General features: G+C 40.6%; 1 protein-coding gene across 8 annotated transcripts in view; it reads right to left on the bottom strand.

Annotated features, from left to right (window-relative positions):
• Window positions 1–26,505, bottom strand: part of Ptprz1 (protein tyrosine phosphatase receptor type Z1) — a 176,233-nt gene extending 149,728 nt beyond the window's left edge. For 6 of the 8 annotated variants that reach the window (XM_034519177.2, XM_076913656.1, XM_076913658.1 and 3 more), the window contains exon 1: window positions 26,085–26,282. In XM_034519177.2, coding sequence (XP_034375068.2) covers window positions 26,085–26,142 — 58 coding nt within the window. In that variant the 5' untranslated portion in view covers window positions 26,143–26,282. Of the gene's footprint in view, window positions 1–26,084 lie in introns of all 8 variants that reach the window. The other 2 variants (XM_034519180.2, XM_034519179.2) reach the window with 2 other exon arrangements.
• Window positions 26,506–26,934: the final 429 nt, after the last annotated feature.

Here is a 26,934-nt window from a genome sequence, read left to right on the forward strand (position 1 = left end):
GTTTTGCCTGAATTATGGAAGATATTTCCTAAAATATTACTCTTGCTTATTTTGTTCTCATTTGTCTTGTTTCATTCTCAAGAAAAAGATATTCATAATGCAATGGTATTCCTGGTAGTAAATAAGAGAAACAGATCAAGGTATATATGTAAGGATACAGGAAGATTACTGGAGAAATTCTCTCCACTGCATACTCTGGACCTTTGAACCAAGTGCTCACACTTACCAATTACATGACTGTTATGACTTGGAAGTGAACCACCTTCCTCAGGCTTGTTTAAACTCTTAATTTCCAGCTGATGGCACTATAGAGGTTGTGGAACTTTTAGGAGGTGGGAGGTGTAGCTAAAAACCAAGGCCATCTCCTCTCCCCAAACCTCAACAACGTTATCTAATTTAATCAAGAGAACCCCACTGAAAGAATGTGATCCCACAGAAGAAGAGCAGCCATCTTCAGACAAAGAGACAAAAATCACGCACAAGAAGCTTGTTCCTGTTCCCAGTGAGAAACCTTGCCTTGGTTGTGCTGGTTTCTGCAGTGGCCAGGGATGTGACCCCGTGCACACTGCTAACCTTACGTCTTTGGCATTCGGTTTCAGCTCACTCCATTTATCTTCACCCTAGTCATGTTTCATACTTTCTTCTAGCTTCCAAACTTGACCTCTCCACTCTGAGAATCAATATGAGCTTGACACCTGTCTCTCAGGTTTCAGTGCCTGCTCATGTATCCTGTTCTGCTCTAGTAAATATCCATCTCATCTCTGCTTAGACTTTAGTTGTGACAGCAGCATACTGGCTGGGCTAGCGTATGCTTCAGAAAATGGTCTGAGATCTATCTGTTTGAGGAGTAATGAATTTTCACTTACTGACATCATAGTGGTTAAACTACCGAAGAACTAATTCCCATGAACAGGTGATATTCCCAGACCTAGCTTATACTCTAACTTTTTCTTGTCCCTGGTTCCAAGTGTGGTCTCTAAAAATACATAAAAGATATCTTTAATCCATCCCCTCCACTTTATATTATCTCAAGAGGATAGCCAAGAGGAAGCTGAAAGCTGCTTTACAGCCCTGGCTCAGAATTCACCAACTAAACAGGGTCCTTCCCCAAGTCTAAGAGAAAGGCTCTCCCTTGTCCCAAGTCCAAAGCTACTCAGTCTCTCTATGCTCTGATTCTAAGGTGCTCCAGAATCCAAAGTTCCCCCTTCCACCTGCTGGAGCAGAAAGAAAAGAGGTCAGGAGAGGAGAAGGGTGGGAGGGATAGAGAGAGGAAGAGAGACAGAGCTGGAGAGGACCACTAAATTAACATTTTGTTCAAATGAAATCCAAGCTTTTTGTAACTTTAACAATAATAACAAAACTTCCAACAACAGAAAAGCACATGAACTCACAGTCATGTGGATTTATCATTCATTCATATATATATATATATATATATATATATATATATATATATATTCAGCATTGCATATACAACGCTGAAAATAATAGATAGCAAAGCAAGAAAGATACAGAACATGCATTTGAGAGCTGTGTAACTCACCTAGGAATTACATTTACCCAAGCATTAGAGCGCAGAGCCATGACTGACTGTAAATGCAATTAATATGAACTCGGATTTGAATGTCTGTGGCTGCTGGGATTTGCAGAAGGAATCGGAGATGTTTCTATCACTATTATTTCAGTTCAGTGAAGGTCACCAATATTGAGAGCCTTTTAAAGCTAAGAAAATGTTGCTACCTTGTAGATTGTAGAAAGAGAAAAGAAAGCAGTATTGGAATAATATCACCTAAAGAAACTGAAATTATAGCCATGAGTTGAGGTTTTATGATGGTGAATCTACAGACTGTATACCTTGGGCTTTCTGAGTTTTTTCTGGCCCATCATTCCTTGAAAATTCCTTGTGAATTATGTCATAAGCTACTCTATTCTATATCCTACTTTACTTATTAGTGTGTGTGTATGCATGTGCTTATATGCACATGTGTATATGTAAAATGTGTGTGTGTGTGTGTGTGTGTGTACAGACCCATGGAGATATGAGGTTAATGATTTACTTTTCCCCATTCACTTTCCACCTTAGTTTTGAGATAAGGTTTCTCCCTGAATGTAGAGATAAGCTAACAGGCTAGAAACTTCCAGAATCCTCCCATCTCTGCTAATGGGATTACAGGGCAAGCTGATACACTTGGCTTCTTATATAAGTGCTGAAAATCTGAACTCAGGTCATCATGCTCGAATTGTCAGCACTTTACCAACTGAGCCATCCACTCAGCTCCCCTAATTTACTTCTTACTTATGTGTTTTATATTAATTTTTTTTTTGCTTAAGGATAATTAACATCAAGTACTTGCTAAAAAGTTCCTATTCACTTTCAGATAGATCGTTGTGGCAACAGGATGGAGGATGGGTGTGTGTGTGTGTGTGCGTGTGCGTGTGCGTGTGCGTGTGTGTGTGTGTGTGTGTGTGTGTGTGTGTGTGTAGGGGGCAGGCGACAGAGTCACATGACGAATCTCAGGCAGTTGGAGATAAGCATCAGGGTGAAGATCTGAGCTTAGTGCCCACCTTATATATACAGTGTTTGAGCCAATTCCAAACCCCTAAATCCTTGGTCAATCATATCTTGCCACACCTTCACCATGCTCAATGAAAGCCCTGCGTAATGAGGTAACTCAAGAGTGGGGGTCATATCTTCACCTGGGAGGACTTCCATGAAGATGGTAGAAGCAGCCATACCCTGGCCTCGGTTCCTTTCTGCTGTCTCACCGGTTTGCTGGAAGCCACCTTACATCTTACTGCTGTGTACAACAGATCGGGACTCTTTGAGGAGTCATAGGAGCCTGTGGCAACTTGCTCTCCATCCCACTTTTTCCTTCACAAGATTGACTTCCACATCCCCCACAGATTCTAAGTAGGAATACTTTTCTTTGAAATAACCATTTGCTTTTAGAGTTGCATCCACCCTGTTCTAACATAAATTAACAAATCACCCAGCATCATTGTTTGAGCAGATTTTTCCAGTTCCTTCAAAAAAATGTATTTGAATGTATTCCCTCATCAACCTGAAACAATTTCAGCAATGTAAATGAATTTAGCACTATGTTAGCATGGAAGATAGTAGTATTTTTAAAATACTGTATGTTTTAAAAATATTATTTTATGTATATGAGTACACTGTAGCTATCTTCAGACACACTAGAAGGGGGTATTGGATTTCATTACAGATGGTGGTGGGCCACCAGGTGGTTGTTGGAAATTGAACTCAGGACCTCTGGAAGAGCAGTCAGTGCTCTTAACCCTTGAGTCATGTCTCCAGCCCGATAATAGTATTTTTTAAAAGTTAGAGTTGAAAACAAACTTCTACTTTCTCTGTTCTAGAAAATATGGTTTAGGTGCACAGCAAGAACAATATCTACTGCATTTCCATCACAGCTACAAACCTGCAAATAATGAGATTTTCCATAAATTTCTCTAGCATCAGAACTGCCTTCTGAAAATGTGTTAGAGCATTGGGAGATGGACATGTGTCCATCTTCTGCTGAGTTCTATAGAGCGCATAAATAAACTGTGAGACACTCAGCAGTTTCTTTTTCACGGTTAAAGCAAGTTCCTCTGAAAGGGATTCTTATCCATAGGATGAGACCTATAATAGCTGAGCATGTTCCTTGACACGCTACATGCTTCTATGGTTTATGATTCTGTTGAAGTCCATACTTCTTTAGACATTTGTGGTACCATTTTCTGAAACTGTAGCATTTTCATGTGTTATCAAAGAGTTATATGCTGCATCTAACAAGAAGTTACTTTCTTAGTAAAAGATTTTATTCTTAAGATTAAAAAACAGATTCAATGGGTCTACTATAGTATTGTAAGATTTTAGAGAAGGTAGTAGGAACTTAAAAGCCTTAGCTGAATGACCAAATGAAAGTCAAAAGTAGAAAAATTGACCGTGTATACTATCATGCCCTTCTGCATTCCTAGCCAGACAATCATTTAGCAATTTTTGATCACTAACTCTTTTGCCCAGGAAGCAGTATACATTGATTGTATGCTGCCATGGGAAAGAGACAAGGAAAGCTACTGAGCATGGTCCTGTGATGAAAAGGAAAACTAAGGACCATGGCATCTTTGTGACTGATGAGTGTTAAGACAGAAAGTGGCCAAGAGGCTTCATAAAATTCAAGCAGATAATACTGTATTCCAGAGCTACAGGAAAGAGGAATCTACAGAGGGATGTACAGGAACAAGCACCTACACCTTTGGACAACCACACTTCTGCGTCCACTGTGGACACCCACACTCCTGAGCTCACCATAAACACCCACACTCCTGAGCTCACTGTGGACACTCACATTTCTGAGAGCACCATGGCAGCACCAAGCCTGAAACCAGTGTCAACTTGAGCAACAAGAGATTCTGGGTTTTCAAGGAAAATACATTTTCTGGTATAGAGATCGGTTCTTAGTTATATGCTAAAATGTATATGCTAAAATAAACTATCTCAAACCAATTTCAAACCCTACTTCCTCCCATGATTTTCTGTAGATCCCATTACCACAGAAGGTGACAGGGGCTAAAGGGGTAGCGGGCTTGAGAAGGAACAGATTGAGAACAGATTTATGTTCTTCTATCGCCCAATTGTGAATAAACAGAAACTAAGGCATTAGCAATGCAAAATGAAAACAATAATGTCCATCCTGGTACTATAAAGATCATATGAAAACATGATATTAAATGAATATCTCAAGAGATCATTCTAATGTGACAATAGTAATTAAGCTGTTTCCTCTCCTCGTATAGAAAATACCCCTTATTATGAAATAAATTCCCACAAAATTAAAGACTCACACATATTGCCAATGGTAAGAAACATATATAGTGGTCATGTCATGAGTAAGAAGTAGAAAATGTCTCACCTTTCACAGCCTGTTTCCCTATGCTCAGAAGGATTACGAGGCATTCCTCTTTCTGTAAGTGACCTTGTTCCACTTTCTAGAGTGTTCTTAAGATCCCTCAGTGCCACAGCATTATGTTAAATGTCCTCTGTTGAAGGTTGAATGAAATCCCATTGCATGCATATGCTAACACTTCTCTGTCCATTCATCATCTGTGAACACTTAGGCTGTTTCCATCTCTTGGCTACTGTGCAAAATGGCTCAGTATCTAACATACTCACACTCTTAGATGAACTGAATGGAATGGTGGGTTCTGGGGCTTTGGGGAGAATGACATGTCAGTTGATATTTTTCTGAGAGTTTCTGAAATTCAAGAAGAACAAACTCCATAGACATCCTGTGTATAGCATGCTTTTAGTGAAGAATACTATACTGTATAATCAGAACTTTTAAAGAGTAAGCTTCATGTAATATATTTTTAAACCTATTATATTTTCATAACAATTGCATAATTATTGATATTAATATACTCTTCAAGTGTATGTGTCATTAACTGTAGCTATTCAAAACTCTATTATAAATTATATTAATCTGATAATTATTAAAGACATCTACAACTAAGTGTCAAAGGAAAAATCAGGTTTGATTGAGAGAAAAGGCAAAACAGTTGACTTTCAGAGAGCATAGAACATCTACTGAGTAGGACCCAGACAATGTGCCCCAAATGGTGATATTGGCCTTCCAAGTGCACTCGAAGCAATATGTGTCTGGGGACAATGGGAAGGAACACATCAGGGACAAAGAAAGATGCTAAGACAAGCTTTTTTGAGATTTACCTGGCTACAGGAACAATCTAGTGTTTTTAATTTCTTTAAAAAAAATTTTCAGTCTGATGCAAAGACTGTAGATTGCAATATATTCTCTATATCTCTATATAATAGCCTCTTGGTCAATGGGTCGTGGCCCACTTGTGAGTTACAACAACCTTTGTATAGCGATTGCCAAAGACTGTTGCAAAACACAGATATTTACATTATGATTCATGACAGTAGCAAAATTACAGTTATAAAATAGCAATAAAAATAATTTATGGTTAGGGGTCTCCATGAGGAACACGGAACAACGTGAGGAACTGTATTGCAGGATTGCAACATTAGGAAGGTTGAGAACCTAAGAGACTTGGGTCAATTTGAGGCATCTCCAAGGCTCTGAAATTGTTGTCTTAGACAAAGAAATCTTTGTTTCTGAGACGAGTATACAAAACTAGAAAACACAGAAAAATGCACCTGATTACAATAAAACCACATGTAGGCTAAGCTCCCACAACATATGAAGAACTAAACTATGTACTCTTTCATTATTTATATTTCCTTTACACGTTTCTCAATGAATATAAAAATGCCCTGCTTTTTTGGGCAGGAAAATAGTGTAAGAATTTGATAATGATTTTTTTTTCTTAACGTGCTGACCTATCTGCATTAAAACAAATAGTTCTCTTATGGCTAAAAAGATGTTTCTGTGGATTAAAGTACTTATCATGAAAGCATGAGGACTGGAGTGTGGATTCTAAGAACCCAGGTAAAGTCAGATGTGCTGGTATGCATCTGTAATCACTGCATTCCTACAGAGATGGGGGAGAGAGATCAATTGATCATTGACTTCATTGGTGTTTCCATTCTCTTCAGAAATTAGAGTTTAAATATCTGCCTCCAAAAAGACAAAACTATTATCATACTTCTCTAAAAGAGGAATCAGGGTGGACAAGATTAGAAGAAAATATGAAGGAAAACTGGTAACTTTCATTTCTCCTATTAGAACCCATTGTTTTTGAACAGTGTCTGTGTTTGCTCATCCTATTGCCAGGGACTCGTTCTATTTTAGAAGAGAAAGAGATAACACTACACCTCTTCAAATGTCTGAACCTCAAAATAAAAATTTCAAACAAAGGAGAGGAACAATTCATGCAAATGAAGTCCCCGGAGTACATAGTTTTCTTCTCTTCTACAGTTAAGGGGAGAGATTAGCATTTTAAAGTGAATTGAAAGCTCAACTAAGAGCTATTGTGACATTCAGGGTATCTTTTACTTCTAAGGTCTATTCATGTTCAGAGCCAAAAATTAAATCAGCTTACAAGTTACAGGTGAGGGAAACAAGGAACATAAATGCTTACCCCAAAGCATCAACTAACACCTGATTTCCAGTGTGCTTTGCCAATCTGAGCCAACGTTTTAGTGATATAGACACTACTGTAGTCGAATGATTTGTTTAACAATTTATTCTAAACAGTGATTGGAATTTAGGATGAAGACTTTGAAATTAGGAAGTAGTGGACCAAAGTCTCATGTCAGTCAACCGTTTATTAGCCTTGGGAATATGGCCAAGTTATGCAAAACGCTTTTCCTTACTGTCTTCTAAGTCTGGCTTCTGCAGTCACAGCATTAAAGGAGGGAAAAGAAGAGCCTAAGATGCCTAAGAGCGGTATCACATGCCATTGAGAAAATTTATATAAAAGTGTTCATGTTAGTTGTCATTAAATGTGCCGGTGATTTTGGTGAGGAAATTATTAATAAGACATTTCTATAGGCCACTGAATATACAGAAGTAGAGAGATGTTCATTAACACATGGTGGGCCTGGGCAAAGAATTTGTTAGAACATAGAAATCCCTATTTCACAGTAACAAAAGTTAGGTAGCTGACCATATCGAATAGATACCAAAGTGCCCATTGTTTCTTGTGGCAACATGGCTAAATGCTGGCTAAGTGAGGGAACAGCTTCTGCACTGTGCATTTGAAGGGAATTATACAGGCCCTCCCGTTTTTCATTTGATAGAACACTGGTGTGGCTGTGAACCATGCAACAAGTTTGGACAACGATAGTGCTGCAGAAACAGGGGAACACTATATAGAAAGTTCTCAGGTTTCTACCCTATGGTATATAAGCCATCTCCACTGAATGTGGGAACATGGCCAATCAGTGTGGATTCACAGACTAAAGAGAAAGAAAGGGAATTTCCCTGTCTGACCCATACCGCTGAGACTTCTTCAGAATGCACCCAAACTATATTCTAATCCTCACTAATAATACCGGTAAAAGTGATGATGTTTATTGACATGAGACAATTTTTCACTCTGTTTTAAATCCAACCAGCAGATCACCAACCATTTGTATAAAAGCCACCGTAGAAGGAATGGGATGCCGAGTCACCGAGTGCTTCAGGAAAACTCTAGAGATAGTGGCAAGGCAGAGAAAAAAAAATGGAAAAATTGAGAAGGACATAACCTGACTTCAATCTTAGCAAGCTCAGTCTGGCTGATGGGTGAAGCAAGGCAAGGAAACCAGCTGGAAGGTACTGTGAGAAAGCCAGTGAGGAACCATATGGGGTGGACGACAGTGAAGACCGTTCAGGAGACGCACCCACATTTGCTGATATGTTAACACAGTCAAAGAAAGGCTTCTGCCCTTAAGGCTTTTGACTTGATCCAGAATATAAGAAAGATCAACAGATCAAATTAAAGTCTACTGAATATTTAAATGGTGTCAGTATGGTGTTTGGGTAAGAGCTCAGGCCTACAGACACAAAACCTGGAGACATCCATGCAGAAATGTAAGAATGAGACAGTCACGCGAGTGTGCAGACAGAGAGGCCTACGTTTCCTAGCTTTCCAATACTGTAACAGAGGTTATCAACCTAAAGAGAGGAGGGGTACACTTTGACCCATGGTTTCAAAGGTGGCAGAATATAGTCAACTGACTCCATTGCTCTGGGCTGGTAGCCAGTCAGTGGGTATGGCAGGAAGAACATGGCAGGCCACACTGACTTTCCCATGACAGAGGGGTAGAAAGGAGAGGAAGAGCAAGAGGTGAAAGTCTAAGCATCACCTGTAAGGACACACCTCCAATGATCTCACTTCCTTCCATTACACCTCACCCTATAAAAGTTCTAGCACTTCCCAATGGTGCATATTCTGGGGAATCAAGCCTTTAACATACAGGTCTTTGGGGAAGGGGTTCAGTTAGGATCCAAACTATAGTGCAGCCCAAAGCATGAGCTCTGGGGACAGTAATGCTAGAAGTGAGGTTGTAAGAATAGGTGAAGAAGCTGAGAGAAGGCACTGGGGCAGAAGAAAAGGCCTAGGGGACATTTGGGAAGTCACAGGACCAAAGCATCTCCAGAGTTACAATTGCAAACTGTGGCTCAGCAAAGTCATGACAGTGACGGCTGCCTATTCCATGTAATGATGTCAAGGGGACTATGGAGATGAATCAGGGGAGGTTCTTGGAGTGAGGGGAGCAGATTCCTGTTTACTACAGGCTCAAGAGCAAATGGAAGGAGAGAAAACACAGGTGCTAACTGGAAAATTCTGTCTAAAAGGTTAGCAGGATATGAAAGGCCAGAAATGCGGCAAAGGCAAGGCGAAGAATATTGCTCTGTTTTGTTTTTATGTGTTTATGGATATTCATGTGTGAGTGTGGGCACATGTCTACCATGGCATGTGCATATTATAACATGTGAATGGAAGTCAGAGGACAGCCTTGGCTATTAGTTCTCACCTTCTACCTTGATTGAGTCAGATGTACACTGCTTGTTGTTGGAAACTCGGGGCTAGCTGACCCACAAGTTTCTAGGGATTCTGTGTCATCCACCCTCACCTCCCCCATTTCTCTGTAGGAATTCAGTGATTACAGATGCATACCAGTACATCTGGCTTTATCTGAGTTCTTAGGATCCATACTCCAGTCCTCCTGCTTGCATGACAAGGACTTTATCCACAGAAACATCTCCCAAGCCAAGAGAAAAATATTTGTTTTAATGCGGACAGGTCAGCATGTTAAAACTAATCATTAGCAGTATGAAATACTAAGCTAGTCACCTGAGAGGAAGCATCCATGATTTGATTACAAATGGACATAATGGGCAGACAAAAGGAATCCCAGACCTAGAGAGCTACTTCTCCTAGATGAACATTCAGTCTGGTTTGCTCCATGATGACAAGGACCCGTCCCACACATTCCAGGCACCCTTGCTATATTCTCTACTATTTAATAGTTGCTTCTCCTTCTGATGAAAAGGTCATTCAATAGCAAGTATTTCTAAAAACAGACTATTTGTAATTTCACAACTGACATTCTTATGGCCTCTGAACTGTAAAGTGGCGAATTTTTCATACCCCCTCATACTGAATGTTTAAGTGGGGCTTTTATTTGGCATGAATAAAAAGCCAAATTCTTCTGAAGGCCGAATGAAAATATTCATTACTTTAAAACTAATGTGAAACTACCAAATTCATCCCTGTGCTCATGATGGCAAGATTTCAATAATCTAATTCATTCCCCGTGTCACCGTGTCTGAACGCCCAGTTTTTCCCCCACACAAAGTCCCACAAGAATCCTAATCATTGCTTATAGATGCTAGGCAATTCTTTATTAGCACAAATACTGCTGCTTTTAGTGACTATTTAATGAAATGGTGGCTTTTAAACCTCTAATCACCTAGTTAATATTCTACCAAGTGTCACTGCTCCATCAAGCAATCTGGCTTTGGGTTTTACATCTGAGTATTGTAATTATTTCCCTCTGATGTGCCGTTTCCTCTTCATTTCTATTCCTTAAGGTGGTTGCGGTTGCATTTGAACACATTAAAACCTACATTTCACGTTCTTAAATCTCCTACAATTCGATATCAGTCCAATTCACACTGAGTTTAAAAAAAAAAAAAAGGTGTATTTTTTTCTAGTGTGATTATGTGCGCAAGAATATTCTCCACTTGGCCATGAGTCTCGTAACGACTAAGTCACTTTTATGAACAGAACAGTGACTTCTTTATTATTCTACCAAACACTTGCAACCATCTTGGTGGATTTCTATTTGCAGCCATAGAGACCTCTCTCTCTATGCCAGAGACACAATGCCAGCAGCTCAGGAACCGAGGAGATGCAAAGTGTAGTGGTTTTAGAATGCCTCTCAGAGTCCCTAAATGGAGCTGGGCACAAGTGTGCTATTCGCGTTTGTTAAAGACTTTGAAATGTCAACAACTCCAGTCCCCTGTCCCATGAAAAATAATTTTTGCTCTATAAATCTATTATGGTGCTTTAAAAATTTAAGTATAGACCCAGGACAGAATAAATACTGACAATAGCACTATTGACAGCTGCAGGTAACCCATGGGCGTGAGACACATGGCACTTTCTCCATGCTTGAATCAAACAGGATCTCACATATCTCTGATCTTGTTCTTGGGAAAAAAGGGATAAAAGAGGTTGAGGGAAATGCTCTTGGCTGGCGCTGACTGGGGTGTTGGAGGGATGGAGAGGTGTTGTTAGTGAGAGGGATCCGGTATCTTTTTGTTTCATTAAACCCTGGCTTGACAGGAAACGTAGGGGAAGCTTACCCAAAGAAATGGTGCATCCGCTGTGCAGGCCAAAAAGTAGATTCTCCCACCGCTACGTAGAATAAAGAAACTTCTAGTACTCTTTCTCTCATGTTTCTGGCCACCGTCGTGATTCTGCCTGTCTTCTGCATTCACTATTGTGCTCTATTCTAATCGCTTAATTTTCTTTCTTAAAAGTCTGAATGCCAAGAGTAAAAGCCTTTAGGAAGTTGTCCATGATTGAGTGCCAATTGGGTTCAAAACCTATATAGGCTCTTGGACCTGTTAAAATCAGAATGTGATTGGATTGGCCCACTTTCAGTTTACGTTTTGATAAATTGGAGGAACTGGGTGAAGTTGAGGGTGAAGTGAATTCTAATTCCCCGGTGCTTAAAGTAGGATCCCAAGTTTCTTAGTCTGCTAAAGAGTGTCCTGAATGAGTTCATGGAGGGGGGCATTGTTAGCTAGGTTGTATTAGGTTTTCTATCATAGGTATGATAGTTTTGGAAGGAATTGCACTCACATATATTACTGAGATATACTGGGTACCTACTATATAGTCAAGAGGTATATCCCTTATAGCCCGGTGAATGTAAATTTTGAGGTTCGTTTCCTCAAAAGAAAGCAAACTGGAAACAACTGGGATGCAGAATGTACACTGCATGCCGTGTGAGGCGGTGTCCTGAGGAAGCACTGATGTTATTAGGAAGTTACAAAGAGGATACAACCAGAGATTCAGGAGGTCAGAAGCCACCACAGAGGGGTGAAAACCTTGAGTCAAGGGGAGCTAGCAATGTATGAGGAATGAAGGAAAGCTAGAGAAGTAACCTGACTTGTTCAGCTTTGGGAGCACCTTGGACACCCTGAGAAGAGCATCACTGGACATCAAAAGTCACGTGAACCTATGTGTCTTTCCCAGTCTTGGCTAGTGTAAACATAAAATCTTACCCAATGTTTCCTCAAAGGTTTCTGTGGTCAGAAACTCTGGCAAACCTCACTGGGTTTCACTACTGAAGCCGGTTGCAAAAGATTTCCTTCTTAGACTATGAAAGCACAAAGTCTTCTTAGGTCATGAGTCCCTTAAGGCATCCCTACTTCCATTGCTACACACTTGCAAAAAAAGGTTTTTAATGTTGGTCTTGGAAAAACAATGATTTTATATCAAGACTCTAAGATGGATGTTCACTGCATTATGTACATTTCCTAGGCCGGAAGCAGGCAGATTTGCGCTTATTTTCATGGCTTGGAGTTTATATTTCCTATAGTGAAGCTTTCCCATCTGTGTTTTTGGTTAATTATTATGTATTTCTGGGATTCTCAGGTGACAAATAAAGACAGACGTAATATGTTCGAAACTTTTTCATGTCTTATTACTGAGTTCGTACAAGACACCTGTGAGGGATAATTGATGGAGATTTCAGCTCCAGTCTACAAGTTCTAAGGTTACATGTGCACAGGTTAACATTTCTCATTGAAAGTTCATAGTTCATCCTCTTAGGGAGCAATAGTCAAGCGTAATAACGTCTACACAAAACGTCTGTGTCAATCTATTCTTGATGACCTATTTTCTATTTGTCTTCTCAAGCACTGCAATCACTCACACAGATCTCCAGCAGTCTACAAGATTTTGCCCAAAGGTTCCCATCAAATATCCAGCATTCCTGTGTTTTTACAAGTGAAAACTTAGTGCACAGAGGCACACTTTGCCCACAGGAGACCTAACCTGCCTTGTGGGAAAAGGACTAAGCATCTAAGCTTACAGTAGAGAAACTGCTTGCCTTTGCTTGCCTGAATGCCATTGCATCTAATAAAATTTCAAAATTTCTAAGAGCTAAAGACCCCACCTTCCAGTTTACAGGTGCCACAGAATTTAAATTTTTAAGTGTAGAAAACGAGGATGCTGAAACGAGCTGCTGCCAAGGAGTGAACCAGAAGGCTGTCTTAGAGGCATCTTGCCATGGGCAGAGAGGTTTGTATAAAATCTAGAATTCACTGAGGAGCATGCAAGCATTTTGTGTTTTGATTAATTCTGCCAAGAATACTGAACAGTAAGAAAGTGCTGAAAGATTAGCAAAAAAAAAAAAAAAAAATCTTGGGATCACTGTCAAGAGGAAGGCATCATCTCTGGGCACTTTATCTGGTGGGATAGACGGAGTCCAGATTGTGCTGTGTCTTATAGGATTTTAGGGCAGCATGCCCTAGTCACTCGTGCCTAATTAAATGTGATTTCACTCTTCACGAAATCTATTTAGCAGACGGCATTGCTATCTATGTTCAGAGTTTTCCAGAGAAGCTTAAAATTACAGGTTTACTAACTGTCTCTCTAACATGGTAGCATACAGAGCTGACATTCGTGATGTAAGGGCAGCTCCCTCTGTCAACAGTTAGGCCTCATGGTCGAACAGGTCTAAATGTACAAGTCATGTGACATGTTGCCAGCACTAGACATGAGACAGAGAAGGTTTTAACTTATAAATTTATTTAAATATTTTCCTAGCTACATGATTATTTTAAATGTGATGAGAGGAATACTGAAAACTAAATGCATTTCAGAGTAAAGATGCAAAACTCAGTGAACTTTTGCTGAAGGATGTTGACTAAACAATCTATGATATGAAACTAATAATGTAAGCTTTTTCTGTTTTTTTCTCTTTCTTTCTTTCTTTCCTTCTTTCTTTCTTTTTCTTTTATTCTTTTTTTCTTTCCTTGCTTTTGGTTTGTTGTTCTTATTGTTGCTTTTTGTTTTTAAGACAAGGTCTTGTGTGCTACAGCCTTGGTTGGACTGGAACTTTCTATATACACCAGGCTGGTCTCAAATCCATAAAAGTCTGCTTGCCACAGAAAAGACAGAGGAACATAGCAGAGGCTTATGCTATAAACTGAAACAGCAAATTGACTCTTACAAAAGAAAGAGGGTCTGTTCACATGCTTGCTTGACTTTTACAAAGTGTATTTACATCTTTATTTTTATCTCTCCTTTTTCTGACTTTACTCCACCATATTATGTTTTGTATCTATAACCAGATTTACCTCTCAAAGATGGAAAATACTGATTCAAGCCCAAGTGGGTTGCTAAGCACACAGTGACTCCTCAGCAAGCACCTGCCAAGCATCACCTAGTTTTACTTCTCACTAGGCCCAGCTCCTGTGGAGACAACAGAATTGACTCAGGTCACAGGGAGCAATGTACATCTTGCTTATCTTTCTTCCTCTTGGATCCAGGAAAAATTCAGGCCCAGAAATGTCAGAGAGATATCAGGCTAGAGAGATAGCTCAGCCATTGAGAGTACTTGGTGCTCTTTCAGAGGACCCAAGTTTGGTTCCTAGCACCCACTTCAGGAAGCTCACAATTGGCTGTAACTCCATCTCCAGGAAAACTGATACTATTCTCTGGCTTCCACAGATATATATATATATGGCATCATTTTCACACAGATACACATGCACACATATAAATAAAAATAATAAAATGAAATCTTTAAAAGAAATCAAAGTATGTGCTAGAATTAATCTGAATAGTTTTCATAAAAGATATTGTTTTAATACTTAAAGACACTTTCATTTTGAGCAACAAGAATCATACATATGTATACCTATTCATATGAACATGTATTTATAAATCTTTATTAATTTATCCAGGAGTACATATATCTATATAATTATATATTTATAATATAGTTGGGTAACTGTAAATATATGACTATTATGTACCACTTTTCCATTATGAAAGTCATCAAACAAAAACTGACCTCAACCAAATGTATCTTATATACAGTCAGTAATTTTTGATATTTTAACTTTGCAATCAAATCCTATATAGCACAGTATACTATATTTTTAATTACTTAGGGAAATCTGTGCTCATATTTCCATTCCATATGGTAAAATAAGCTTACATTTTGGTTTTGTTACTACTTTCTTCCTTTCCTAAGCTATATAATTCCTCAGTTTACTGTTTCATGTATCATAAATATACCTTAAAGGGACATACAGTAAGTACTAAAATTCTATTGTATTGTTCAATAATTAACAACAATACATCAATCTTGATGTGCATGTTTGAGTTCGAATTTCCAGAAAGAGTCTATGTAAAAAAAAAAAGTCTGCATGATAACACATCTGTAATCCCAGAGTTCCTTCAGCAAGATAGGCAGCAGAGATGGAGAATTTCCAGTAGCTTCTGAACCGGCCAGACTGGATCATGCAGGAGTAAATAACAGCAAAACGGATTCAGTCACAATCAAGGTGGGTGGGAAGGAATGCTATCCTAGGTTGTCCTTCATACATGCCATGGCAAGCACACACGACACGCACAGTATTGTGTGCCTTCTCTTCCTCCTTCCCTCCTTTCCTCTTGGGAATAAACTTCAAAGCAAAATCAGGGAAGCACGGCCCATCGATTGTTTTCTTTCACCCTGTCTTTAATGCGCAGCCCGCACTGTAAGCAGTTTCCAGAGACATGAGTTTATGAGAGATGACTATGATATACTTCAATTCATATGAACTCATGGATAATTAAGAAAGCTATTGGACCATCAGCCTGCTGGCTGCAACACTACAGGAGTGTGTGTGTGTGTGTGTGTGTGTGTGTGTGTGTGCTCATCGTGGAAAGGACACACACATGGATGTCCGAGGTCGATCAAGTGAACTGTGCCAAGGTGGGTGCTGCAGATGAACCTGACGATATCGATCTGTTCATATCCTTTCACTCCTAGAATGACATTTGCTTTGGTAAAGTTCTGACTATGATCTATACCAGCAGCAACACTTGCTCTGATTGTTCTGATCGCTGCCCAAGTCACTGAGTTAATCAGTTTGGAGGGAAGTCTCGCTTCAAGGCCCCAGGCTCCATTTAACCTACTTAGTTTTACTTTACTATGGAAGTTCATGCTCTGACCCTCACTCTCCCTCTGTGTCCTTACTGTCAGCTCCTGCAGAGCTGTGCAAGTTTGCTGACTGTACTTTTCCTTCTTGCACATCGGTCTGATTCTCCATGTTCCTTGCTACATCTTTACCTTCCCAGGCCAGACACCCCCTCGAGGTTCACGAATGCCTTGTTCTTAGATGACGGCATCACATGCTATCAAGTACATCAACTCTATTTAAATCAAGTGAAGTGATAGATGTGAAAGTGCTTGCTAGCCACTTTAAAGTGGCTCGAGAGGATGCTGTAGTCCTGTCATACTCTGGACTACCAAGCAAATTCCACAGTAATGGCACTGAAGCAGCCTGATATCCTGTCTCAATTTGCTTCAGTCACCCAACTATGGTAACTGAGTTGTCCTATAATCTAAAGACCTGAGAAGAGGCAATGGGTCGGCGGGTGCATGCTGTAGGAGAATGAGATCTGGTTTCAGATCCCAACTTATACATAAAAGCCAGGCGTGGGGGGTGTATGCCTATAACCTCCCCCCCGACCCCCACCCCGGGCAATGAGGAGTATGCAGATGGGACTCCGAGAGTTGATGATCAGCAAGTCTAGCTAAAATGGCAAGGACTGGGCTCAATGAGAAACCCTGTCACAAAACAGAACGTAGAAAAGTAGGGTAAGAAAATACCTTAATACCAACTTCTGATTTCCACATGTGTCCACGAAGATGAACACACCCACAAAGGAGAGCAGGGGAGCATACCACTACAAATAACCCCGCTCACTCTCACTCTCTCACTCTCACTCCCTCTTTCTCCTCCTCCTCCTCCTCCTCCTCCTCCTCCTCCTCCTCCTCCTCCTCCTCCTCCTCCTCCTCTTTCTCCTCCCTCCTTTCTCTTACATGCACATAGAAATATAGTAGTAGTAGTAATATTTTTAAAAGTCTAAATTAAAAAAAAATACACAGATTTCTCAAGCAATTTTACTGTTCGAAATCTTGCTGTCATGCTCCATTGTGGTGGATGAAAGTCAGTTCCAAAATTTTTAACCAGCTGTTACAAATGTTCCCTACTATTTGAGAAATTGTATTGCTATTCATCCATCCAAATCATTGCTTCCTTCCAAATACTACATTTTGACTCTCTTTTATGTTTCTGTAAATGTCTTTGTAGGGCCTTATGCTTTTTGCCCCCACAGTGACCCTGAATGTCTTCTTGTCCATCCTCCTGCATGGTATTCAAAGAGCTCTGTCTTCTCAGAAGTGGATATATACATATATATATATATATACATATACATACATATAAATATGTATGTATATGTATATATACATATACACATATATACTTACACATATATACTTACACATATATACATACATATATACACACACATATATATATATATATATATATATATATATATATATATATATATATCTTTACCCACATAATCCATCTGTAAAGTTTTCCATACTAGAAAGCTACTTTTATATACTGTGAAGTTTTAATTAATACTACTATGTATATATCATCTTTAGAGGAATATTTATCTCAGAGAATATTCTCAGTTAAGAGCCATGGCATCTATTTGTGCTTATGTTATCATTACTGAGTATTAGTGTATTGAAGAAGGAATCTGATCATCCAGGAAAGTCCATCATTAGCTTTTAAATGGAAGCTACTAGGGATTTTGAAACACTGTAAAATGCAGATAGCCAAGACATAATAAATAATTGATATTTTCCTTATAAATTGTATCATTCATAATTCATACATTGAGAACTTTTAGAGACAACATAAAATAGATAAAATAGAAGGGAGATATAGCTAAATCTTGTATTAACTTAATGAGTAGAAAACACTAACACTAACTAGTTCTACTGAATAATTCATGAAGAAGACAATACTGGGTACCACTAAGAATATGCATCACTGGCAAATGAAAAGATAATAGACTTGAACCTTTGTATCAGTTCCGAGGTTCTTACCCTCCTAAGTCTGGCTTGCAGACTCTGAGGTCAGTGCTTCAGTCCATGCTCCTCTTCTAGGGTTACTCTGAAACTGAAACTACCTTAAGAAGAGGAAAGAGGGCTGGGACATTTTCCAGGGCCTTTGTCCCTTGCAACTGGCTTTGTTTTAGCAAGCACATAACCTGCCAGTGTCTCGACCTGCAGAAAAATGAACTAAGATTAGTGGTATCATGAGGTTGGCCTAGATCTGTGGTTTTCAAGCCCTGACTGTGTCCTCCAGTCACCTGAAGTGTTTTAAGAAAACATCTATACTTGACTACAACACTCAGATGCTACAGTATGCTGAGCTAGAAGTTGTTTGTATGTGCTGCTTAGCTCTGGGTACTATGACAAAACTCTTTAGAGTGGACGGGTAAAACAACAGGCATTTGTTTCTTGCTGTTTTGAAGGCTAAAATGTCCAATATCAAAGGGTCAAGTGATTTGATCCTGATGAAGGCTTCCTGTGGCTTTCAGATGGCTGGCTTCTTGCTGTGCTTTTACAGGATGGAAAAAGACACTGCTCTTGTCTCTTCCTCTAAGGGCATTCATTTCTTTTGTGACAGCTTGGACCTCATGACCTATTTAGTCATCAGAAATCTTGTTTCCAAGTACCACAGTCCTGATAGGGATTCAACACAGAATTTGGAGAGGAAGCACACAATCACACCTGGCAAATCTAAAGTGTGGCCAGGATGAGAACTCATGACCTCAGTCAAGGTCTATCAACACTTCTGCAAAGAAACAAACCTGAGACTGACGTCTTGTGTGTTCCTCAATGTCTTGCTGGCGGCTCCTGTGGGCAGCCCTTGATTTTCTACAACTCTATGTAACAGGAGACGCCTTTACATATTCTATTCAAGAAAATGTGTAGATGAAAGTGGATGACAATTTAGTTACAGAAATCAGATTTACACAGGTGGTGATGTGATTGAACACCATGAGAACATAAGGAAGGGTATTTGTATCTGTCCAGCATTCCAATGTATGTAATTAGGATTCACACAGGAGCAATATCTGCTTCAAATGGTCATTTTTTTTTGAAGAGTATGTTTTTTTCTATTTATTCCTTCTCAGGATACTGAGTTAATCAGCTCCAGTAAAGGTCTAGTAGTAAGACCCTTGCTTAGAGGGAGTCTGAGAGAGAGAGAGAGAGAGAGAGAGAGAGAGAGAGAGAGAGAGAGAGAGAGAGAACACAAGTCTCTAAGAGTGAAAAGATACCTGTAGCCTAGTCACTCTTATAAATATTTTAACCCAATTTCCTTCTTTCTAACTCAAGAGTAAATTACTCTTTCCAAAAGTATAAAGAACTTATTTCCAAAGAAACTTACAAAATGCATGCCTTATGAACATTCTCACGAAATGACTCACTCTTATTGAATCAACCAGCGAGTTCACATCAACTAAGACCCTGAATAATTGAGTTTACTTTAATATCTGAGCAAATATCAGAAGAAAATAAAGACAATCAGGCCTATTTTAACATACAGGAATTTTGAGTAGAAGCATCTGTTGACCTACCCTTTTAAAATTATGCTAACTACCAAGCCCTCCAAATTATATTAACAAAGTAAAAATATGTTTGCTAATGGCATCAAATACCATCAATTTCCTCCCTATCCAACTCTTCATCAATATGTGGAAAAAAATGTGCCAAGTTTATTTGATTGTTTAAATCCATGCTCAAAGGAAGTGAAGATTAAAGAGGAAATACCATCAGAAAGAAAAAGAAGTAAGGAGAGAGGGAGGGGAAAATTGAGAAAAGTATCAGAAAAATATCATAATGAAAGACCAGATCTCCTTAACTTCTCCATGTGGCAGTATCTCCCCTGTTCCAAGTCCCACCCACTTGAATTCAGCTCCAATAAAACAAAAGCATACTCCACACATGCCATATGTAGGGCTAAACTATGCCCTACATTTCATCTCTAGGAGTAATAAGAACGTGATACAAAGACTGTTAAAATCATATGTCTTGAGATACCACTGTACTTCCATCCTCATTGTGGTTTTTTTGTTTTCATAACTGTCTTGGGCCACAATCTTCTCTTGACCAGCTTGATATGACTTATCCAATATCATGGTTTGGGGTTGATAGTAAGTAAAGTCCTGATGAATAAGACCCTTCATTTTTTTTTATTCTTGACCACCCTTCATCTCCTTGTCCTCTTCTCAGTAACACACATACACACACACACACACAAGTACACTCACCCTAAACCCCGGGACATAGCCAGGGTCAGTCTTACCAACTCATCCACAATTAAATGTTTACTTGTGGCTACCCTGGCAACTGTCCATGTACTATTAATCATAGGTACTTTAATTTCTCTGTACATACAGTGTCTAGATCTAGGTAATCTTTAAAGGACATCTGAGAGAACCGCTAAAAAAAATGAGGATCTGGTACCAGAAGAGGCATTAATGATGAACAGGTCAAGGTAATGCTGACCAAAGTCTTGACCTAGAGGAGAATCAAAAGAAAGACCAACAGAATTGGTTGATTTCAATAACATAAAGGTAACCCCAATGCCTTGAGCATTAAGGACTTACTAAACATGTCCTCTAGGTTCCAGGTCTAAGAAGCTAGTGATGAATACAACACAGTCTTGGATGCTGCTCCAGTTGGGAAGACAGACAAACTATAAGAAAATACAGTATGTGGTAAAAGCAGATCGTGAAGAATGCAGTGTGAGAACAGATCACTTGCACATAAATCACCCGTTTTGAATTCCAGTTAATAAGGAAGTAGCCATTAAACTTTCTTTAGCCATTACACATAACCATCATCATGTCTCAGGATGTTTGCACAGTTGACATAATGCAGTCCAGAAATAACCACCAGGAATCAACAGTTCAAATAATTCTAATGACTTCAGAATTCCTTTCTAGTTGAGTTGGTAACTTCTCATGAGGTCAAAAACTTATGGTTTTTCTTCTTTTTAACTATTGTCTTAAAACAGTGTTGTTCTGTGGATAGTCTTTACATGTGTGTGCAGGTACACACATGCAGAGGTCAAAGGATAACCTCAGAGGTCATTCCTCAGGTGCTACTCACTATTGCTGTGACAGGATCTCTCATTGGCCTAGGGCTTTGCCTAGTAGGCCAGGCTGTTTGTTCAGTAGGCTCCAGGGTCAGATCTGCCTCCATCTCTCATGTTTCCCTCCATTAGGAGGGAAACATGATTACAACCACAAAAAAAGCACATATAGCTTTCATACGGGCTCTGAGGATCCACATTCGGGTCCTTGTGATTACAAGGTGAGCCCTTTGCCATCTGCATCATCATCTCCCAATCAGAAGACTGAGAAGAATATCAGAAAAATATCACAATGAAAGACCAAATCTCCTTAACTTCTCCTTTAGAGCCAAGTGACAATATCTCCCCTAACCCAAGTCAGATATATACATATATGTATATTACTTAAATAGTATATTTGTATATATATATATATATATATATATATATATATATATATATATTACTTAAATTGGCTCTCACCATTAGCAAACTAAGTGAGTGGAAGCATTTTAAAATATTTGAGAATTTACACATTTAATACACTCAGAGACTGTCGGAAAAGACAGCTACTCTCAATTGGTTGTCAATGGAGAGGCTTAAAAGTTAGAACCAGAGTTTTAGGGGGCAAGTATTTATTGCTGTTGTTGTTTTATTGAGTCAGTTTCATTTCACTTTGTAGAAAAGTCTGTTGTCCTGAAGCTCACTACGTAACCCAAGTTGGTCTTGAACTCACAGCAACCCTCCAGCTTCAGCCTATCAGGTGCTGGGATTCATGCATGGCTTTAAAATGAGATTTAAATGTCTTCAGTATGGGGTTGAATCAGAACAGGTGGGTGAGGGGGCACAAGGGTCGGGACTCTGTGCTTAGAACTGCTGATTCTTAGTATTGCAGCTGACAACAGCAAAGGGAGAGACGCAATAGTATGGGGCAGGGGGCTGCCTGCCTTCATTGCATGATCTATGGATTTGTCACTATTTTCAAGATTTCATTGAAGCAATTGTTATTGTTACCTACAAATGATAGGCTGAGCTTAAATTTTTAGAAAGGAAATAAAGGCCATATTGGAACATACAAGAAAAGTCACCAAGTGCATTTGCAAGAAAGCAAACAGGACTAAAATTCTGCATTTCATCCTGGGAAATGAGCCTGTAAATTCTCAACAGGAAAGGCTGTCCTCCGGAGGGAATACAGAAAGGGTCACCAAGGTGTGACTCTTAGAAGGTAGAGGCAGGGAGGTGAGGAGTTCAAGATCACCCTTGGCTACACAGAGCTTTTAAGGCCTGCCCACTACCTAAAACCCCTTCTAAAACAAAACTAAGGAACAAAAGAGTCAAAAGTTAAACCACAGAAAAGAAAGTTTCTGACCTGGAAGAGACAAAGACTGGCTAGGCTGTGTGCTGCCAGAAAAGTCATGTGACTTTTGTGTGCTTGTTTCCTCAACTGGGATTCATAGCAGATGGGGGACAAAGAAATGGAAAGATAGATGCTACCATCCTGGGGATGATACCAGGTGAGTGCTGGAGCTGTTGGCAAGTGGATCTTGAGCACAAAACTCATGTTCAACAAGCCTTTCCCTAATGTGCTGTAGGCTTGGCTGACAGAGTCATTTTACAACATAAAAAAAAAAAAAAAAAACGTGAGCAAACAAGTACTCAAATTGAGCTCCCAAGACAGATCTACTCAGAGCTTCCTGAAGTTTGAGGGTTGGGGAAACAGCCTGTGCTTCCAGGAAAAAAAATTAAGTTTTTTTTTACCAGAAGCAAGATTGTCATAACATACAATTTTAAGCAAGATCCTTCATTTCTAGTATAGACGTGCAAGTAGAGATGAATTTACTGATGAAGTGGTCTCTCCTACAAACTTCCCTTTTGAGAACGGCCTTGCTGTGCAGAGAGACAGAGATCCCAAGCACAGAAGAGCATTCTCATGCTAGCCAAAAGTAATAACTTTCCTGAATAAGGATTAGTTATTATTTGGAGGAAGCAGGAGTGTTTTGTGTTCGAAGTATGATTTGCTATAGAGGACAAACTGAGTCGGAACTGATGAAGACCCCTGGACACCACACCCAGAGTGACTGAAGTCATAATTGCTACAGGGGCCATAGGTCTAGTCCACTTTAAACATGGCCCCTCAGCAGTGAGACCTGACTAGGAAGTTTAGAATCGGGTTCATTGCCTGTTTGACAAGAGTGTGTACCCTGAAGCAGTTCTGCAACTTGCTTGCTCCTAGATCTCGAGGTGTCATGAATGAAAAGAAGTGATCGTTAACAGCTCTTCAAACCCCTCGCTTTCCTCCATATTTCGCAATCTTACCTTCTTATGGGATAAGTCAATGGCTTGGCTCCCTGGTTCAAACCACTGGGACACCTGGGACACAGAAAGTGATACTACTCTGAACACAGAGGTGCCCTTCATGGTAAACAATAAGTACCTTGGGAAATTCTTGACCACTCCTGGATAATGGTAAGCCTGGTGGTCTAATTATGTAGAATTGCCACCTACACCACACCTCAATCAGTCATGGTACCTGGATGGCTCCAAAGACACTGAAGATGAGAAATAAATACATCCATAAACATTGATGTATATACATAGGTGTGGCATTAAAAGGGAGGCTGAATTTTTGATTCATAGATAATGTGTCTCAGTTTTCTACAATATGCCATTCCAAAGTCAATATATCCATATGATTTGCCAATGTCTCCAGGACAGCTTCTTGATAGCAGTATAAAAGGCTGGTTTAAAATGGTGAGGGATACAAACATAGGCATCTCATAGTTGCAGAAAAAGAGAGGGGTGGAGGGAGAGAGAGGGAGGGAGGGAAAAAGAGAGAGAGGGAGAGAGAGGGAGGGAAAAAGAGAGGGAGGGAGAGAGAGGGAGGGAGAGAGAGAGAATGAGGACTAAAGAAATCATATTTCACTTCAAATAGACAGGCTTAGATTTAATGCTATTGCACAAGCTTGTAACAGTCTTAAAACAGTGCATTCAGTTATTTCCCCTTATGTTTTATATTTTCAAAGGCATGTGTCCAATCAGCCAGAATGTATGCAACCCTAAGCAGGTCACAAAATAATGCCTTACTACGGGGAAGTACAAATCAACTTTGCAAATGTGTGATTTGCATATAATGGGATCTGTCTCAGTCATAAAAACCAAGGAGGACTGATACATGCTAAGACATGAGTAAACCTTGAAAACATTCTGCTAAGAGAATGAAGCCAGCCCCCCCCCCCCAAAAAAAAAAGGCTGCATGTTTCCTGGTTTCCTGATTCTGTTCAGATGAAATGTCCAGAGCAGGCAGATCAATAGACACAGAGGCTGAGCAGGAAACCTTAGTTAATGAGCAAGGAGGGCTGATTCCATGCTCTGGGATCAGATGCTAGTGATGGCAGACAACTCTGTGAATATAGTAAATACCACTGAACATTATTCTTCAAACAGTTAAATTCTGTGACTGTTAAATTCTGTTTTTCCTCAATCAAAACCATTCCTAATGTAATCTTGGGCTTGTGTTTTACTGAAGTGCAGAGTAATCCCGTAATTTGCTCCCCTAATACTGTGAGATCTCCTTAAACAATAATTTAAGTACCAAGAGGACCTAGCTTTGTTGCTAAAATGTCTATAAGTGAAATGTGGAAATGTCAATTCAACAGGTGTGGAGTACTTCCAATGAACCAGTCTTTGGAGTCAACAATCAACTTCAAGCCTGCCCAGTCTGGGAAGGCCAGGGGCTCCTTCAGCTGAGTGGCTTCCTGCAAAACATCAGCCCAGAGCACTTTCACCAAGCCTTAGGGATTGAAGTTGAGTGAATACACCGAGTGAGTGAATTACAGGCAGTCATCACCATAGTGACCTACACAATTCGTATCAGTCAGAACTTGAAATGACTTCCGTTTGTAAAGGTCACGGTGCTAAGAGGAGCACCATCCATTGCATTGGAAATGCATGTTTAGTGTATCCTTTGTTATAAACCTTCTAAAACATAAAAGTTGGGTTATAGGACTGATAGGAGCTAAACAGTTATACTCACAGATCGAGGTACATATTCTAATTTTTAGGTTAATGGCTCCAAACAGCCATTTAAAAGGGGCTTTCGGTAGTTAAAATAACGAAACAAAATAACAAACAAACAAAAAACAAAAGACAGGTTCTAATTGTTTTTTTTTTTTTTCCTTTTTGAAAACCTAAATCTGCACCTCCAGCCCAAGTAAATATTCTCACTGCTGACTAACTACCGAGAGTAATATCCATTTAATACGTGTATGGTTCGGAAGACTGCGAGAAGGTGCTTGTGTCCCCCGTAAGCCCATCACTGGCAGCTCTTTTCTCTGAAAGCTGGGCCAGAATGCTCACAGAGATTTGACTGGAACTTTTTTGTAAGTGACTGCCTGGACTTGAATGTGACTAAATTGAAAGTACTAGAAAAGTCAGGTTGGTGCTTGTTCAGCTTGGTGCCTTTCAGGTGCGTGTGTGCATAATTCAAGTCAGACACGTGTGCCTTCCGTTCAAGTCCACAATACTGGCAACATAAAAAACATGAACGTTTAGGTCGCAGCCCCTCGCCACTGCTGTATTGTGTTTCTAGTCATTGACTCATTCTCTTATTTAGGTCTACAAGGCTATTTTCACAGTTTGCAACATGGAGAAAAGCGCTCTCGGGCGCGCGCGCGGGAGGACCCTGACAGGGCGACCTCGGGTGTCCAGGTGTCCTGACGACACGAGTCTCTCAGCAGGAGCACCCAGCTGGTGTAAGCGGCGCAGTTGAGGGGGTCGGGGCGCAGCCCGCGCAGGTGACATAGAGGGGTTCAGGGTAACTCTTCCTGGGGTGCTGCCGAATGTTCTGAACTCCCCCTCCCCCCAGCCGCGTCCCAGAGACTGAACCCCGCGCGGCCGCCCCGCCGAGGTCCCACCACTTACCCAGGCGACACACACACAGTAGCTGAACGCACGCGAGGAAGCTCTGCAGGATTCGCATCTCCAGCCGGGTCCGCGGCCCCTCGCCAGCCGCAGGGGTACAGTTTAGGGTGCAGACAGTGGGGACACCGAGGCAGGGGACGCCGGTGACTGGCCAGGGTCTAGGTGGATATGGTGTGTGTGTGTGTGTGTGTGTGTGTGTGTGTGTGAGAGAGAGAGAGAGAGAGAGAGAGAGAGAGAGAGAGAGAGAGAAGAGAGAGAGAAGAGAGAGAACAAGAGGATACAAGGCTAGGCGGCGCGGGGACCGAGCCCGGGCCAAGCGCGGGGCTTCGGGCGGGACGCTGTCCCCTGCCTGAGCTGGCTGCAGCAGCCAGGATCTGAGCGCTCGCAGCGCAGCGGCGCGGGATTGCGGGGACGCGCTCTGGGCTGGGCACGCGCAGCGCGCGGGGGCGGGGGAGTAGGAGTGCGGGCGGGGGCCGGGGTCGCGCAGCGGCAGAAGAGGGGCGTGGCGGAGCCCAGCCTGTTCCAACCCCGAGCCTCCCCCCCACCCCCCCACCCCCGCCCGGGGCTGGAGGTGGAGTGGAACCCGCTGGGGCTTAGAATCGTCTCGGAGAAAAAGGTCTCTTCATTACCGCTCCTTCATCCCCCTAGAAAGACAGACTGGGTCCCCATTGTCCCGCACAGCTTGGGGCTGACCTTTTGGCTTCACCTCTGGGAAAGTCTTTTTTTTTTCTTTGTTTATTGTCGTCTCTGTAGTTACCAAGCGGATCCTATCTGGAAGGAGTGAAGGGAGCCGGGGTAAACTGAGCTCTCCCCCCACCCCTTCCATTTTCCTAGTGGGTAAAGTAATTCC

Source organism: Arvicanthis niloticus, chromosome 15 (genome assembly GCF_011762505.2).
Source record: "Arvicanthis niloticus isolate mArvNil1 chromosome 15, mArvNil1.pat.X, whole genome shotgun sequence".
Classification (NCBI taxonomy): domain Eukaryota; kingdom Metazoa; phylum Chordata; class Mammalia; order Rodentia; family Muridae; genus Arvicanthis; species Arvicanthis niloticus.